This window comes from Megalobrama amblycephala, linkage group LG1 (genome assembly GCF_018812025.1).
Source record: "Megalobrama amblycephala isolate DHTTF-2021 linkage group LG1, ASM1881202v1, whole genome shotgun sequence".
Taxonomy (NCBI): domain Eukaryota; kingdom Metazoa; phylum Chordata; class Actinopteri; order Cypriniformes; family Xenocyprididae; genus Megalobrama; species Megalobrama amblycephala.
Window position 1 is genome coordinate 68122254 of NC_063044.1, and position 18050 is coordinate 68140303.

Here is an 18050-nt window from a genome sequence, read left to right on the forward strand (position 1 = left end):
TTTACATTTGTAGTGAATTGGTTAGGCAGCTTTACAGCATTACGGATGGGTGTTTCAACTGTACCTGACTGTTTTCGACATGGGTACAGTTGGAACAAAAAAGCTTCTTGTGTTTATGAGCTAATTGTGAAAAATATGACCTACTTATGGATGTTAATTAATAATAATATTTTAGTAGACAAGTAAAAGAAATGTCATATGAAAAATCACTTCGTTTCACTTCTTTTCAGTCCCATAATTTTGGTGTGGTAACGGTGAAAGCAAAAAGTGTACCAACTGTACCTGGTCTACCCTAGTTGAGAAAGTATATTTTTTTTATAGTGAGCAAACGTCTAACGTCTGAGAAGTGTCGCCGCCACAATAAATTAATATAGATTATCCACACGTACGTTATTTTGATGCAAAGTAAAAAATATACTTTTTCAACTACGTCGCCGTCGCCGCAACCATCGCCGCACACTTTGAGCGACCGTGACATCTAACGTCTCATATCTTACGTCTGACACCTAAATACTATGGGAGTTTGGCCAGATGGCTGGCAAGCGTATACACAAATTTTGTATAATCCACCCAAGGGCGTAGATTTGGTTTCAACATTGGGGGGGTTGAGCGTTGGTATGCTGCCTGTTATTTATTTATTTTTATTTTTTTTCAAAAATCTGTTTTATGTGTAGCGTTATTGGATAATTTATTTCTTCTCTATCTATCTATCTCTCTATCTATCTATCTATCTATCTATCTATCTATCTATCATAACTTTATGGAATTTATGTATAACCATTCATCAAATTCTAATACAACGGAGTGATTCTAAAAAGAAATAAATTATGTTATATATTGAAACCGCCAGTAGGTGGCAGCGATTCGACGTTTTAATGAGTGAGCTACTTAAATCGTTCAAAAGTCAGATTAAGGAAGAAAACAAACACCGATTTGAATACTTTTGTCATTGATAAGACGCTATTGAAAAATGAAGTAACAAAATAGATGGCTGTTTTGGTAACTGGTTACAGTTACACTGATAGTTATGGCTAAATTGCAATGGATTAGCTAGCTAAAATATATGTGGAGTGTACTTAGCTATTACAATGTTTTCATACCTCCTTCTCAGTACATGCTTTATTCTTTTTAACGTCCTCTTTGAACAGAAGTTTAATATAGTCGGCTGGGCAGCAGTTCTCTTCATTTTTGGTGCTACCCGCTCTCTTTCATTCAAACAGTAGAGCTCCACTCGCGTTGTGTTGGTGAAAGTGCGATGGCGCATTGGTTGGGCATTACCAATCGGTTCAATGGAGGGGGGGTATTTTTTTGACTAATTTATTATGACAAACACATATTCGATTATAAACAAATTATTGTTACAAAATAAATGAATTATACATATTTTAGTATAGATCTACTGTGATTTTCATGTTGAAATATTGGGGGGGTTGTAACTGATGGATTTGAATATTGGGGGGTTACCTCCCCCCCCCATCCCCCCCACAAACTACGCCCCTGAATCCACCCCTCATAGCAGTTGAGCTTGCGCTGGTGTGAGTAAGCGTGTTGTGATACGTGTTAGCAAAAAAAAAAAAAAAAAAAAAACAACAACTACATTGCTACACGTGAATCATGCATGACGTCTGGCTCGACACGTCACTGCCAAGTGAGACGTTCATTGAGACGAGTGCATGTAGCAAGGATTTTTTTTTTTTTTTTTTTTTTTTTTTTTTGAGCCCGTCGGAATGTGACAGTTTTCACAGTTTCGAAAGCACTAGTATGTCAAAACACTCGAGGCGTGGGTGTCAAACTATCCCTAATGTAAACATCAGTAAAATTCACAGAAGGCTTTTGGACTATGGGCACGGGTTTCGACAGAATCGCTCTGCTTTGTGTTTTTCTTCTTAATGGGACTTTGCGTTCAGCTCAAGCAGGTAAGTAATTCTTTTTTTTATTGAGTTTAGCAGAGAACAAAAATGAAAGTAAAATACGCTTCTTGATCTAAAACGGCTTTGTAACTACAGACATTGTGCTTTAAATATAAATGTATATTTATATACTCATATAACTAAGTATACGAGTTTTGTTAAATAAAGCGAACTATCCAACGAATAACTTGACTGCGAGCAATATTATTAAACATATGTGACTGACGTCAGCATGTTATTACAGGCTCAGATGTTTCAGCAGCCTCAGATTTCTTTATTAAAAGAATAACATCTTTTCATAACATCATAAACACTTTTTAATTATTTGTTAATTAGCTTGCATATTACTATGATATTTGCTGTTTATTAATGGATATGAAACTTTATTATCAGAACATGTCTGGAATTTTTCTTGTTGCATCACAGTATATTTTCCATGTTTGCAACAGTCATCTACTACACAACATCACTTAATACACACACTCTAAAAAAAAAAAAAAAAAAAACCTACCCTTACTAAACCCCACTGCACAACACAGCACATTTACAATACTCTTGATTTACAATTAAGTGTCTTATTTAGCTCAAGGATCGCCTGATGCACAAACGAGTGTTTCAGTTTCAGTTTTTTGAATCTTGGAATTCTGTTCCTCCGATTTGATGGTAATAATTCAAACTCATTATGCAGAACATGATTAGGATCAGAAATTATATTATTAGCCAGTCTTAACAAATTATTATAATAAGTTGAGTCATATAGCTTCTCTAGAGGCTGGCCAGCAATCCTTGAGCAGATTATTAATTGATTAAACAACTGTGTTTTTTAGCTTAAACAGACAAACTTTTATACCAATTTGTATATTTTTACCACAATTTTATACCAAGTTGCAATATTGCAGTACACTCATTAATACAGACATAAAGAACAGTAATAAACTCATAAATAACATATTAAATTAAGTAAATGAGTTAACTGAGGCAAAAGTCGTACTCATAGTTAATAGTGAATGTGTTCTCCCCATACTGAAGAGTTACCCATGCATCTTTCTGTAGCTGAACTGCTTCTGTGCTTTACACAGCGCATGTTTTAACTGCTTCCTCTTCCAGGAACTTAGTTCTTTTTATCACATTTACACTTCAGTGATCAGTTATTTCATGCATTTTATTCCTCTTGATTGCAGAGAAACACTCGCTGTATTACAATTACACAGCCTTGTCTAAACCTGTGGATCTGCCGGGCATCTATGAATTCACTGCTATGGGTCTGCTGGATGACACACAGATCGACTATTACAATAGTGAAGAAAAGAGAAAGATTCCCAAACAACAGTGGATGAAAGAGAAACCGCCGGAGGATTACTGGGAAAAAGGCACTCAGTCCAGAAAGAGTAAAGAACAGTGGTTTAATGTGAACGTCCATATTCTGATGAGCTGCATGAGACACGATGAATCAGGTGAGAAACATTCATACAGTTTAACCTGCACATGATTTTTATTAAGACACAACAAACATTTTGACTCTTCTCCATTTCAGATCTTCATGTTCTTCAGTGGAGACACGGTTGTGAAGTTGAGAAGCAGGGAGCTGATGTGAAGTTTTCTGGTGGCTTTTATCAGTTATTCAGTTATGATGGAGAAAACTTCTTGTCTTTTGATGTTAAAGAGTCTCAATGGGTCGCTCCAGTTGTTGCAGCTCTACCAACCAAGAGAAAATGGGACAATGTGCCGATCCTAAACCTATACACCAAAGGATACCTGGAGAAAGAGTGTTTGGACTGGCTCAACAAATTCAGAGAATATGGAGACAACCATGATGGATCCTTCCAGATGAGGAAGAGTGTGGAGATCAAGGAGGGGGATGAAAGAGCAGTATATTATTGTTTGGTGTCCCACAAATCCCTCAAAGAACCAATTATCAACATATGGGGTAATTAAAGCAGTTATACCAAGAGGCAGAAATATCACCTGATATTTATCATCTGAAGACGTTTATCCACACATACGTTATTCAGATGTAAAGTAAAAAATATACTTTCTCAACTATGTCGCCGCCATCACTGCACTTTGAGTGCAGCTCCAACACGTGACCGTGACGTCTAACATCTCATATATTACTCATATTTTACGTCTGACGCCTGAATACTATGGGATTTTGGCCAGACGGCTGGCACATACACATTAGTTCTCCTCTCAGTTTGCTTAGCAATCATCAAATTTGCTACACAATTTGCAAAAATGCTACACGTGAATCATGCGTGGTGTCTGGCTCAACACTTCACTGCCACACGTGATTTACGTGACGTCTGCGTCTTAAAGGGGACCTATTATGCCCCATTTTACAAGATGTAAAATAAGTCTCTGATGTCCCCAGAGTGTGTATGTGAAGTTTTAGCTTAAAATACCTCACAGATAATTTTTTATAGCATGTTAAAATTGCCACTTTTAGTGGTTGAGCAAAAATGAGCCGTTTCAGCCTGGGTCCTTTTAATGCAAATGAGCTGCTGCGATCAGCCTAAGAGGGCGGAGCTTCACGAGCTGGTTCTCCCCTGTCAGGATTCAGTCAGGATGCACTATAATGTCTGAAACTGCGAATATATCCTGCATGGAGGTAGAACAGTTATAGTTTAGTTCAATTACGGTTATAACTTATATTGTCTTCTTTTTTTTTATTCACTATATTAGTACAAGCCTGTTGTACCGTCCGAATGATAGCCAAAACTATACAGATGAGTTTTATGATGTTTATTGTACTTCACACAAAAGATGAAGCGTCCGTTTTCACTCTAGAAAATCTCTGTATGCTTAATAAAACACTGCAAGTGTGCATTAAAATATTATCCATAAATACTCTCTCTTATCCTTGTATTATCATCATCAACATAGCGAAGAACACAGAAACACTTGTTACAACTAACAGTAAACAAATATATAAAGACCTTATGCCATTCAGGTGGTGCTTAATAAACTGGTACATTTTATATCTGTAAATAAACTCTGATGAGCTGTAATAAAGTGCTCTCACCATCTAGTATCACTCTGGAGGCTGTAAGCTGGATCATGAACAGTTTTTACTTCTATATCCTTGAGTAGCACATTTTAGCACAGTCTCTGTTTTGTATTGTCCCTTTGTATTGATATTCGTTCACTAAGCAGTCCGGTGTGAAATGATTCGTGCAGACATAAACAAATTTCGGGCAGACCTGAGGGAGCATTTTCCTGGAAAACCAAGTTAATCCACCTTGTTTTCAGGAGCTCAGATTTAGAGAGTAAATGGAGAGAGCTATGTTGATTAATCTGTTCAGCTACAGAACACCTGAAATGTTTGGGAGACTTTCTTGTCAGTGCAGCAATGGCGGACTCGCTGTTGTCAGCAGGTACACATGGGACACAGAGGTAAGTGATGATAATAATGCAGGTTTATTGACAACAGCAGTGGAACAACATAGAAGAAGGAGAATCCAGGTTAGTAAACGTGATGAAGGAAAGTCTTTGATAAAGTCTTATCTGAGTAATGAAGTCTTTCTCTTTTCCAGGGTTGGAGCAGAGTTAAGGCGAGGAGGCGATCGTAATTGAGGGCAGAGTTGAATCCAGGGAACAGGTGAGTACAGGCAGGTAAGTGGGTCAGGTTGATCAACATGGTGTAGTTGAGACCAGACAGTGAGTGAACGGGAGGAGTGCTGCTTTATAGTGCTGGCTGGTGATTGCTTACAGGTGTGTGTTATAAGAAGTCAGGTGATTGGGACCTGATGACTGGTGGGTGAAGAGGGTGGTGACTGTGTAGACTCCCTGACAGTACCCCCTCCTCCAAGGGCGGCTCCTGACGCCCTCCGACGGCGACAGGGTCGACCATGACCTCTGGGTGCTGGACGGTCTGGGTGGTCTTGGTGAAATTTGGCCAGGAGAACAGGATCTAACACAACACATCGTCACGATGGATCCAGGACCTTTCCTCGGGACCATATCCTTCCCAGTCAATCAGGTACTCAAGACGGCTGCCCTGTCGTCGGGAATCCAGGACCTTATTCACTCTGTAGATCAGGGGTGCTTCAATGACTTCGGGAGGAGGAGGTACTGGCGGCTCGTCTGGTGCTGTGGAAGAGGGAGACACAGGTTTAAAGGGTTAGTTCACCCAAAAATGAAAATTCTGTTATTTATTACTTACCCTCATGCCGTTCCACACCTGTAAGACCTTCGTTAATATTCGGAACACAAATTAAGATGTTTTAGTTGAAATCCGATGGCTCAGTGAGGCCTTCATAGGGAGCAATGACATTTCCTCTCTCAAGAGCCATTAATGTACTAAAAACATATTTAAATCACAGATGCTTCCTGAAGCAGTGTTTTGAAATCGGCCATCACTAGATAAGTCGTTATTTCTGGCGCACCAAAAATATTCTTGTCGCTTTATAATATTAATATTGAGCCACTGTACTCACATTAACTGATCTAAATATGTTTTTAGTATATTAATGGATCTTGAGAGAGGAAATGTCATTGCTCCCTATGAAGGCCTCACGGAGCCATCGGATTTCAACTAAAATATCTCCGGCATGAGGGTGAGTAATAAATGACAGAATTTTCGGAGACGGTAAGTGACTTCATTAATCTGCCTCTCGATGGTGAAGGGACCTATATAGCAGGGACTCAGCTTCCGGCAGGGCTGACGGAGACACAGATCCCGTGTAGAGAGCCAGACTTGATCTCCCAGATGATCGACGGGGGTAGAGGATCGACATCTGCAAGTGTTTATGTCTCCGCAAAGCATGCTGTAGATGTATATGGGCTGAGTCCCACACTCTCTCGCTCATTCGAAACCAGTGGTCAATAGCTGGAACATCCGAGGGTTCCTACGTCCAGGGAAATAGCGGGGGTTGGTACCCGAGTACACACTGAAACTGGGTAAGGCCTGTAGTGGTCTGTTTGAGGGAATTTTGTGTGTACTCGGCCCACGGGAGGAAGCGGTTCCAGCTCTTCTGGTTGTCATGACAGTAGGCCCGGAGATACCTCCCTATCTCCTGTATCTTCCGCTCAGTCTGGCCATTCGTCTGAGGGTGATATCCAGATGAGAGGTTGATGGAGACATTGAGGAGTTTGAAGAAGGCAGTCCAAACACAGGAAGTGAACTGTGGCCCATGGTCGGAGAAGATTTCCTCTGGGATACCAAAGTTGCGCAACAACTGATGGAAGAGAGCTTCTGCTGTTTCCATAGCGGTAGGCAGTCCTCGAAGAGAAACTAACTTGCAAACCTTGGAGAATCTATCCACAGCAATGAGGATACAGATAAATCCATCAGAGTTCGGTAGATCAGTGACAAAGTCGACTCTGTCGTGGGACCATGGACGATGTGGGATGGGTAGTGGAACCAGTTTGCCAGAGGTTAGGTGACGTGGAGTTTTGGAGATGGCACAGACTGAGCATCCTTGGACGTACAGGGAGACATCTCGGGCCATACTGGGCCACCAGTAATGAGCCTGAAGGAACGTGAGAGTTTGCTGGCTTCCTGGGTGTCCAGAGCCCGGGGAAGCATGCAGTGAGCCCAGAAGGTCTTTCCGTAAGGTGGTAGGTATGTAGATTTTACCTTCTGGGCCTCCCAGTGGAGTGGGTTCGGAAACTGTTGCGGCGCGTTTCTGATTATCCAGGTCCCATTGAATGGGGCTGATGAGTATGGCTGGAGGGAGGATCAGCTCAGGTGTGGGTGGGTCTTCTGGAGCATGGATTCGTGAGAATGAGTCGGCCTTCACATTCTTCTCTCCAGGCCGATAAGTGATGGTAAACTGAAAGCGTGTAAAGAATAGAGCCCAGCTGGCTTGGCGAGGGTTAAGTCTCTTGGCTGAGTAAAGGTATTCCAGGTTTTTATGGTCTGTAATGACGGTAAAAGGATGTTGAGCTCCCTCCAGCCAATGCCTCCATTCTTCCAGTGCCAGTTTGATGGCCAGCAGAAATTGCTGTTGGAGAGCCTCCGGGATGTAATCCTCCATAGCCTCGCGCTCCAGGATGGACAGTGGATATACACGTCCTTTAGGTGGAGTGGCCCCAGGCAGCAGGTCAATGGCACAGTCCTATGGCCGATGAGGTGGTAAGCTGGTGGCTGCCTGTTTGCTGAATACATCCTTGAACGCCAGATAGTCAGATTGGATTTCGGGAGTATTCTGAGTTTCAGGACTCTCCGCATGGGTGGAATGTATGAGAAGGGTAGATTCACTAACCAGGGGTTCAGGAACTTTGGAAATGCAACTTTGAAAGCAGGCTGGAGTCCATCGCAGAACTTCACTGGAATCCCATCTGACTTCTGGAGAGTGTTGAGTGAGCCAGGGGCATCCCAGGATGACGTTAATAGTGGGTCCCTCCAATACCAGAAACGAGATGAGTTCGCTATGCAGACATCTGACTTGTAAGGTGATGGTTGGTGACTTGAATCTGACCTTTCCATGTCCTAGCGGTTTTCCCTGGATGGTTTCCACCTTTAATTCCTCATGACGTTGAAAAGGTAATTCCAGTCTTCTTAGTAGGTTCGGTGAGATGAAGTTGCCGGAGGAGCCCGGGTCAAGGAGGGCACGTACTGAAACAAAATAGCGTGGGATGAGAAGTTGCACTTTGAGAAGTGTTAATTTAGAAATTGAAGGATCACATTGGATGGTACTCAACGCAGGATGTGGAGGACATGTGGGACACGCACAAATCAGGTGGCCAGATCCTCCACAATACAGACGCAGTCCATTAGCGATACGGCGTGCACGTTCTTGTTGGGAAAGTCGACTGGTGTCAGTCTGCATGGGTTCTGGTACTGGAGGACAGGCAGCGGGTGAGAGCAGAGAATGAGGGGTTACTTCGGGCAGACAAGCTGTAAGTTGTTGAGATATTTTTACGGCTTCCAGCTTAAAGCTCTCCAAGCCAACAGTATTATCGCAGATAACCATTTTAGTTCGTAGTTGTGGGTCGTAGACTCTCTGACAGCTGTGAACGCACTCAGGGCGGTTCTATGTTCAAATGGCAGTGTCTGTCAACGTTCGTGGACGGGATTTGTGGGGATTAAAAAAAGGAGTGGGTGGATTTTTATCACTATAGGGTGGTTGTATACACACACTGCCAACACACATTTATGTCCAAACTCGTTGCAAAAGTGAATTTTGCATAATAGGTCCCCTTTAAATTAAATGAATTAAATAGCAAAAAAAAAAAGAAAAGAAAAAAAACATCAAGACGTCAGTGAGACGTTCATTGAGACGAGTGCATGTAGCAAAGTTTTTTTTATTGAGCCTGTCGGAACGCTACAGAACACAGTTTTGAAAGAACTAGTATGTCAAAACACTCGAGATGTGTGTCACTGGGTGTCAAACTACCCATCCCTAATGAAAAAATCTGTAAAATTCACATAAGGCTTTTCAACTATAGGGACCAGGTTTTGTCAGAATTGCTCTGTTTTGTGTGTTTTTTTTTAATGGGATTTTGCGTTCAGCTCAAGCAGGTAAATGATTAATTTTTATTGAGTTTATCAGAGAACAAAAATGAAAGTAAAACTTTTACACTTCTTGATCTAAAACGGCTTTGTAACTACCGACATTGTGCATGAAATATAAATGTATATTTATATTTTAAATTAAGTAAATGAGTTAACTGAGGCAAAAGTCATACTCATAGTTAATAGTGAATATGTTTTCCCCATACTGAAGTGATACCCATGCATCTTTCTGTAGCTGGAATGTCTTCACTGTGTTTTATGTGCTTTACCCACCTCATGTTTTAACTGCTTCCTCTTCCTGGAACTTAGCACTTTCATCACATTTACACATCAGTGAACATTTGTTTCATGCATATTTTATTCCTTTTCATTGCAGAGAAACACTCGGTGTATTACATTTACACAGGCTTGTCTAAACCTGTGGATCTGCCGGGCATCTATGAATTCACTGCTATGGGTCTGCTGGACGACACACAGATCGACTATTACAATAGTGAAGAAAGGAGAATGATTTCCACACAGTTCTGGATGAGAGAGAAACTGACAGAGGAATTACTGGGAAAAAGGCACTCAGTCCAGAGAGAGTAAAGGACAGTGGTTTAATGTGAACGTCCATATTATGATGGACCACATGAGACACAATACATCAGGTGAGAAACATTCATACAGTTTAACCTGGACAAGATTTTTATTAAGACACACCAAACATTTTGACTCTTCTCCATTTCAGATCTTCATGTTCTTCAGCGGAGACACAGTTGTGAAGTTGACCAGCAGGGAGATGAAGTGAAGTTTCTCAAAGGCATCGATGAGTACAGCAATGATGGAAAGGACTTCTTGTCCTTTAATATTAAAAATGTCTCGATTGGTCACCTTTATTGATGCAGCTGTACCAGCCAAGAGAAAATGGGACAATGTGCCGAAGCTCAGAAACACCTGTGAGTGAATGTATTTGTAGTTTATCAGCAGATGTTATAGAGATGAAACTGATTGATGAACTGATTCCTGTGTTTTCAGCTCCTCCAGATGTTCATATGTTTGCAAAAAGGTATATCAAGTACAAAACCAGGCTGAAACTCACCTGTATGGTCACTGGCTTCAACCACAAAAACCTGATGATGAAAATTAGGAAATATAACACATCTCTGCCTGAACATGAGACCAAATCCACAGGAATCAGACCAAACCATGATGGATCTTTCCAGATGAGGAAGAGTCTGGAGATCAAGGAGGGGGATGAAAGAGCAGTATATTATTGTTTGGTGTCTTACAAATCCCTCAAAGAACCAATTATCAACATATGGGGTAATTAAAGCAGTAACACAGAGAAGCAGAAATATCAGCTGATATTAGAATAAAAAAATATTTTAAAGGGGTTCTATGTAAGATTTTTACTTTAATAAAGCATAAAAATAACCCGATATGTTTGTAGATATTTAGGAAACATGCTAAGTTCACCTACTTGTTTCTCAGAAAAACAATCCTACAGCCAGATACTCTACTCTGAAAATGTGCGTTCCAGTCAGAATGTCTGTCTTTGTTTTGGTCTCTGTGAAACTCTGTGCTGCCAGTTTATCCAATAGTATTTCGACATCACTGGTTGCCAGTTGGCGGAAAACACTGTGTATTGCAACCATGGAAACCAACAAACAAACTGGGTCAGAGAATCACAGATTCTACTTGACCTAAAAAGCCTCTGAATCCTTCTAAATATTTCTATGAACAACAGCATATTAAAACAATTCATCAGCTTACAGTGTTTAAGTCTCCTCAGCTTTCATTGTGAATTGCGCTCCCTCAAGTTGCTGGCAACCCATGTCTTTGAACGAGGGGACGGGCCAAACAATATTTAGAATTTGGACTGCAGTACCTATTTTGAACACTGGGTGTCTTTCCTACATAGAGCCCCTTTAAGTCGTAAATTTGTATTTTCTTTTTTTGTGATATCCTTAATTAATTAAAATTATTGTTAATTTTCTTTGCATTTGTATAGATGGAAAATGCTGGGACTGCCCGCCAGAGACTCCCACTGGAGCAGTGATTGGAGCAGGGATTGGAGCAGTCATTGGAGCAGTGATTGGAGCAGTCATTGAAGCAGTGATTGGAGCAGTAATTGGAGCAGGGATTGGAGCAGGGATTGGAGTTGTGCTTGTGCTGGCAGCTTTTGGTTTAGTGGTTTTCAAAAGGATTGATGGTGAGTAGAGACTGAAGAGTAGTGTCTGAAGACCTCTGATTCAGTTAATAAATAAAGATGTTTTTGAGAGAAGATAATATAGTGGTTTGAAGTCTTGGAGACTCTTTTGATAGTTTTCACGTGTTGTCACGCCCTGAGGTGAACGCCCCCCTGTTGGGTAAAATAAGGCTTTCTTCCATTGCCCGCCAGTCGTTTTTACCAGGGGCACGTTCAAGCTCAAGCTTCGGGTTGAACAACATGTTTCCTGGAAATGATGTGCAATGTATTTGAGATGTGTTTTCTCTTGTTTGGTGGGTGTGTCAGAAATGTAAAACCAATGAGCAGGAGCATGTATATAAACCACGCGGGATTAAAGAGACAGCTCGCACAATGGGTCTATGTAAAGTCGTTAACAACTTTGTGTTCTTTTTATTCTGTACAGCAAGGGCAGTGACTGTAACATCGAGTTTATTTTGCAGTATTAACCCTTAAATGCATGACTGTTTCGCCAATCATTCTTACATATTCGGGTCTTTATCGACCCGGATCTATATCTAACACGGAAGGATCTCTACTTGTCGCAATAATATAAAACGCCTCTGATATTAGAGTAACAATTACAGAAGAATAAAATAAATCACATTTTGTTACCTTTTGGAGCTTGAAAGGGTTCAGTTTGAGCAGATGTTTTATGCCATCATCACTGTCCTCGTCAGAGCTCATTTCCCAGTACATTCAGCAAATAATGGGCTAGTTTTATGTTTGAGGTCACGGATATGAGCCCATTCGCGATCTCAAACGTATTCTCAAAACTATATAATTTTCAACATCTTCAAAATCAATATTTCGATCGCTAACAGCTTCACCAGATCCATCCTGTAACAGTTACAGTCATATTTGATTGCGTTCAGTACTTGCTCTGCAGTAAATCGCTGAGCCATTTCATGTTTTTCTTATTATTTAGTTTTCTGTCTGAATGAGTCGTCACTTTAGCATTGTGTATCAGACATTGCCACCTTGTGGAATGCAGGTGAATTGCACTTATTCCGTCATCTAAGATTCAATTACTGTTGTTCAGAAAAAATATACGTACACTCATACACACCTCGGGTCGTTTGCGACCCTATACAATTTAAAAAATAAATAAATACAAAAATAGGCATTCTTTTATAATTTTATGATTTTTTTCTTGTTATATTCTTTATAATGAATTGATTGAGGAATACCAACAAGGTTGATGTCTAATTTAAAAAAAATGAACGAGGAGGAGGGTAGTGAATGACGTCCCGGGTCACTAAAGACCCGAGGTATGCATTTAAGGGTTAAACATGTATTTATACCGATTTCATCAGGCTCTGAAATCTCTTTAAAAAGAACTCAAATAATGGCCTTCTCAGCTGCCATAGTTGCAACTCTTGCGTCATCAGAACAGGGTGATAAACACACCATTGTTTCTGTATAAAAAAACGTTTTGCAACGTTTTGTCAGGGCTGAACGTAGCCCAAGTTAGCTTTTTAAAAAATCCAGCTGTTTTTAGTGATTGAAACTACAGGTGCTGTATATGGATCACTAGTGTGCAAAATTTGCATCTTGTTTACATATTTTTTCTTTTAAGATGGAAAATTGACAGGCTTGTACTGTAGTTACATGGCTGTTTTGCCCGCCAGGGCCCTGCGACAGTCACGTTACTGGAAACTATGAATTGATGAGTTGAATCAGGTGTGTTTGTGTAGGGAGACATGCAAAATGTGTTCAGTGTTAAAAAACACTTCCTTGTGTCCAATCCTGCTCCTGGAGTTTCTGGAGTTCAGCTCCAAATGAAATGCCAGTGCAGCAAAACAACCCCAGCTAAAACATACAACCAGATGCTTTCCTAAGCAGTTGCTTTAAACATTTATCAGGTAAATTTCAAGTAGAGTTATACTACAGTACTGTAGACCAGTGTTTCCCAACCCTGTTCCTGGAGGAACACCAGCAGTGCACATTTTGGATGTCTCCTTTATCTGACCCATATATTTCTGGTCTTGGAGTCTCTACTAACAGGTTGATGAGTTGAAACCCATTTAGTTAAAACTGAATATGGACTCAAAAGCATAACAGACATAAATTATCCAGTGTTGTAATTGAGCAGAAATACAACATTTCACAGCATCAGTATCACAGTTCAAAATCTCAGATGTGAGCTTGAATCACTGTTTAACCTCAATATCTGTATGTTACAGATATGACCAAAGTAAAACTTAAAGGGATAGTTCACCGAAAAAATTAAAATTGTCATCTTTTACTCACCCTCAAGTTGTTCCAAACTTGTATCAATGCCTTTGTTCTGATGATCACAAAAGAAGATATTTTGAAGAATGTGGGAAACCATCATTGTTAGTAGTGGTGTATTTTTTTATACTATAGAAATCATTGGCGCCCCAAAATGGATCGGTTACAAACTCTCTTCAAAATATATTCTTTTGAGTTCAGCAGAACAAAGAAATTGATACAAGTTTGGAACAACTTGATGATGAGTAAATGATGACAGAATTTTAATTTTTTGGTGAACTATCCCTTTAAGAACAGCTTTTCTGTTTACTCTGTGAATATGCCCCTGTTACACATACTGTATCTCATGCTATTTTATTTTAGAATTAATCAATAAATGCATCATTTGTCTGCCACAAATCTAAACTGGTCTCATGAAACTCATCAAAAACACAAGCTTTGTTTTTGATAAGATTTGTTTCATATTTTTTGTGTCCCAAAATTTTAGATAGATTATTTCACGCACAGCACTGTGAGATACACTTTGATTTTTCACTGTTTCTCCAACAGGACAAGAAAGCATTGGTGAAATATCAGACTTCAAAGCAACTAGCTCTCAGGAGGATCTTTACCCACAGGTAATTATATTCAGACAGGGGGCTTTTTGAGTGATTCCAGCCCCACTGCCTGCCATCAACTCTACCCCCAATGTTTTGAATGATTATTATTATCCAGCCAACCCCATCATTAGAACGTTTCCTTTATTGTTTCTATGATGACGCATCATGATTGTCACGTGACACACCGCGGCCACACTGTATGACAGATGTATCACTTTTCTCACCATGTCATCAACTATCTGATATTCCGATTCTTATATATTAACAAGTGAGTGCACTGTCATTTAAAAATCTACATCAGGATCTTGATCTTAATCTATAGCGCAAAATGGGCACCACCTTGTTTGTTTGCGCTTTAGTACAGAGAGTCCTGACAGTCAGATTTTATAGGCTACAGCATGTAATTTCATCCATTTGTACTGAAATACATGTGGCTGGTGAACTGGGAGAAGAATAGACTGAGCTTTATAGTTACTTACACAATGTGTATCTGATATGAATAAATGTCACCAAATTATATTTGAATGGATTGTTATTGCTGCTTCCATAGACATCAGTGTATATTCCATTGGTTGTCTCGTTGAAACATGACAGGATATCAAGTCGGCTTTTATGGGGCTTAAATCGGGCTCAAAATCCTGTAGTGTAAACTTGTCATTAGTGGTTACTCTAGGATACTACATCCCCTCCTTCTTAAGCTATCAATTTGTTTGCCTTTTTCTTTACTTAGGTGTCTCTTTGTTATTATTATTACATAACCAAAATCACCTAACTAAATACCAATAAAATAACTAAATAAGGAATATAAAACTGCATGTCAGCAATACATTATACATGTCTTATTGATTAGCTTTTTTTTTTAGAAAGAACTCTTCAACACTTAAATAAATTATATTGCATTGTCTCTTTACTAACTTACATAACTTCTGACCTTATATGTCACAGATCCCTGCAGAGAAGATGGCATCTGTTCCAGAGCAGCTTCTGCAAGTCCTGGATGATTTGGACAGTTACAATCTAAAGAGGTTCAAGTGGTATTTGAAACAACGTGGGTTAGTTTCAGCCTCTCTCCTTGAGAATGCAGATAACATTGACATAGTGGATCAGATGGTGAATAGTTTTGAACAAAACGGAGCTTTGGAGCACACAGTGGACATCCTGAAGATGATGAATCAAAACCAGCTTGCTGAAAAGTTAATTAAAAACTACAAGGTATTGAAATGAAAAATATATATTTAAATAGTGATGAAGTTTTAATATAATATAGTTGCATATATTTTTGTATGACAGAGATTTTATTGAACCCAAGCTTTTGTTATATGAACTCTTGTTTCCTGTTTTGTCCTGATATTCCCTAATGTTTCCTAAGATATATTGTAGGGGTGTAACGATACGCTCAGGTCACGATACGGTACGTATCTCGATACGGAGTTCACGATACGATACGTATCACGATATTTTGAACAAAATGAAACTGAAATTCAAACAAGATTTATTAAAAAAACATGAACAAATTTCAATAATTTTCCTTGTTGTACATACAAGATCACATTTCAATAAAATAAATAAATATAAAATTTTAATAAAAACCTTCTGTATTCAAATTAACAGTTGAATAGGGCTGTCTGTCACTGAAAAATGTTTTTAAATTTAACATGAACTTAGAATTATGAATAGGGGCCGTTCACATATCGCGTCTAAAAACGCGTGGAAGGCGCGGCCGCACCGCTTCTCCTTCTTTCCAAAGCGCTTGCGCTCCCGTGGCGTCGGTCGTTGCTATGCAACCATGAACTGAGCTCTCCAAGAGGATCAGGATGTTTCTGCAAAGGATAAATGATTTCTAGCCCTTGCATTAGTTTTACTACGAGATATATTGATGGAGATAAGATATAAAAACCACCATGTACAGCTATGATCAGCTGTTCGGCTGAGCTTTTGATGTTTTGTTACGGAAAGGCCATAGCTGATCGGTTGATTCTTGTCAAACGACCTGCGGTGCGCTTGCGGCATTCTGAGAAGTTGAGAATTGCATGCGCGTCGCGACCGCGTTGATCCCATTATGAGCGCGCCTGCCGCGCAGCTACATTTGAAAATAATAACTGACTTGCACGCGGAAAAGACGCAATATGTGAACGGCCCCACAGAACTTCTTAAAGCAAAGCATCGCAAGCGTCTTTTGCTTTTCTGTGAGCACAGCTGTGAGCACAGCTGAAAGCCACGACTTTTCTCACACGACCAAGCAAGAGACTGACATGAGAAACGTTTAAACCTGCTTGCAAGATTCAATGTGTGCCCGAAACACTTACTGAACTAGAGAGCTGATTGAGACACACCATCTACGATAAATCGTTACACCCCTAATACTTATAGTAATTTAAAAATGTGGTAGCATTGGATCTGGACAGGAAGGATAACTCTGGGAGTTGGAAGGGGTGTGTTGCGATTCTGCCTTCTCACATCGCGATACAGGTTCGTGGACCTGCGTATCGCGATTTCGGTTTCATATCGCATATCGTTACAGCCCTAATATATTGTACTATAAATTGATGTGTTAGGTTGCATTCCAAGTACCCTGGGTGCATGTGAATTTATTTGATTCCTTTTAAATCATCTTTAGTCCAATAAGCAGTTTTATACTTTCTTTTACTTTTTCTTCCTTAAAGGTACACAATGTAACTATTTTTTCAAAATCCTTCTTCCAAAAATGTGTATGAAGTTCCTCCGGCTACTTTGAGTCGTGTCAGGTGTGGGAGTTGCACAGGTTAGTTGTCGCAATGACATCTAACCACTAAATCTCAAACCTCCGGGGAATCACCTGTTTTAAACAAATGCAGAACAGAGGAAAGTCTGCTGGTTGCTTGTTATAGATTTCCATGAAATAGTTTCAAGTTCCGTATCGGAATAAATGATTTAATAAAGTGTCTACGTTCACAAATCACTTTTAATTTTAACATGAAAACAAGCATACTTTATGTGTGATTTGGCATGGCAAATAATACATAACAATTGCCTTGATGCAGATAAATCCTGCGTTTTGACTAGGCCTGGATCCAGGATCAAATCACAGAGGCTGCTTCTGAAATTAGTGCGGGTATTTCTCGTCCTTTTCTGTTGCCTATAACTTATGATTACTGAGAGTCATTGCAATTTTGGGAGTGAATCCCACATTTATATAATAGACTGTAAAAAGCATGGACTCGGTGTCCGTGACGTCACCCATAGATTTCTGAAGAGCATTTCGAAGCGAAAAAGCATTAAATCCATGAAATATTGATAAATTATCCAATGTTTGCATCACATTTTTTCTGAATGATCTGCTCATCTGCTCATCTCTGATCATCATTCTTCAAGAAATTATGCAACCTGAGCAGCGTTTATGTTGTAAATGTTATGCTGTTATGTCATGAAGGGCAAAATTAGCTGTATAGACCAAAACCACAATTTGTACCAACTGTAAAGATGTTTTTTTTTTTCCTGCTGTAAAGTTGGGCATTTTAACATGGGACTCAATGAGATTCTGCTTTCTTTTGGAGCCTGTCCCTAGAAGTTAACTGATAACTGGACTGGAGATGTTTGATGTTTCTTGCATATACAAGGAAAGTTAATGCTGGTTTGTGCCCATTTATATTGTACATTTA

General features: G+C 39.7%; 1 protein-coding gene and 1 long non-coding RNA gene across 3 annotated transcripts; one reads left to right on the plus strand and one right to left on the minus strand.

The window, feature by feature from the left end:
* Window positions 1-1737: 1737 nt before the first annotated feature.
* LOC125247041 (H-2 class I histocompatibility antigen, Q10 alpha chain-like) lies at window positions 1738-15912 on the plus strand. 2 transcript variants are annotated; one of them, XM_048158207.1, is made up of 7 exons: window positions 1739-1916; window positions 3092-3364; window positions 3445-3789; window positions 10387-10674; window positions 11363-11563; window positions 14363-14430; window positions 15358-15912. In XM_048158207.1, the coding sequence occupies exons 1-7, from the start codon at window positions 1841-1843 to the stop codon at window positions 15634-15636; spliced, it is 1530 nt and encodes a 509-aa protein (XP_048014164.1). In that variant the 5' UTR covers window positions 1739-1840; the 3' UTR covers window positions 15637-15912. The 2 variants fall into 2 exon arrangements, with proteins under 2 accessions (XP_048014160.1, XP_048014164.1); XM_048158203.1 differs by lacking the exon at window positions 10387-10674 and having other exon boundaries at window positions 1738-1916; window positions 3445-3837.
* LOC125249119 lies at window positions 10111-10940 on the minus strand. Its single transcript, XR_007180504.1, has 3 exons — window positions 10832-10940; window positions 10451-10586; window positions 10111-10305 (listed from the first exon to the last, which is right to left on the minus strand). It is a non-coding gene; the product is annotated as an uncharacterized LOC125249119 (long non-coding RNA).
* Window positions 15913-18050: the final 2138 nt, after the last annotated feature.

What these genes read in the sequence shown, in the direction of transcription:
- LOC125247041 (XM_048158207.1), top strand. Translation starts at nt 1,841, where the DNA reads ATGGGCACGGGTTTCGACAGAATCGCTCTGCTTTGTGTTTTTCTTCTT. An exon ending in CATGAGACACGATGAATCAG is followed by an intron (nt 3,365 to 3,444) that starts GTGAGAAACATT and finishes TCTCCATTTCAG; the next exon opens with ATCTTCATGTTCTTCAGTGG. An exon ending in TGAAAGAGCAGTATATTATT is followed by an intron (nt 3,790 to 10,386) that starts GTTTGGTGTCCC and finishes CTGTGTTTTCAG; the next exon opens with CTCCTCCAGATGTTCATATG.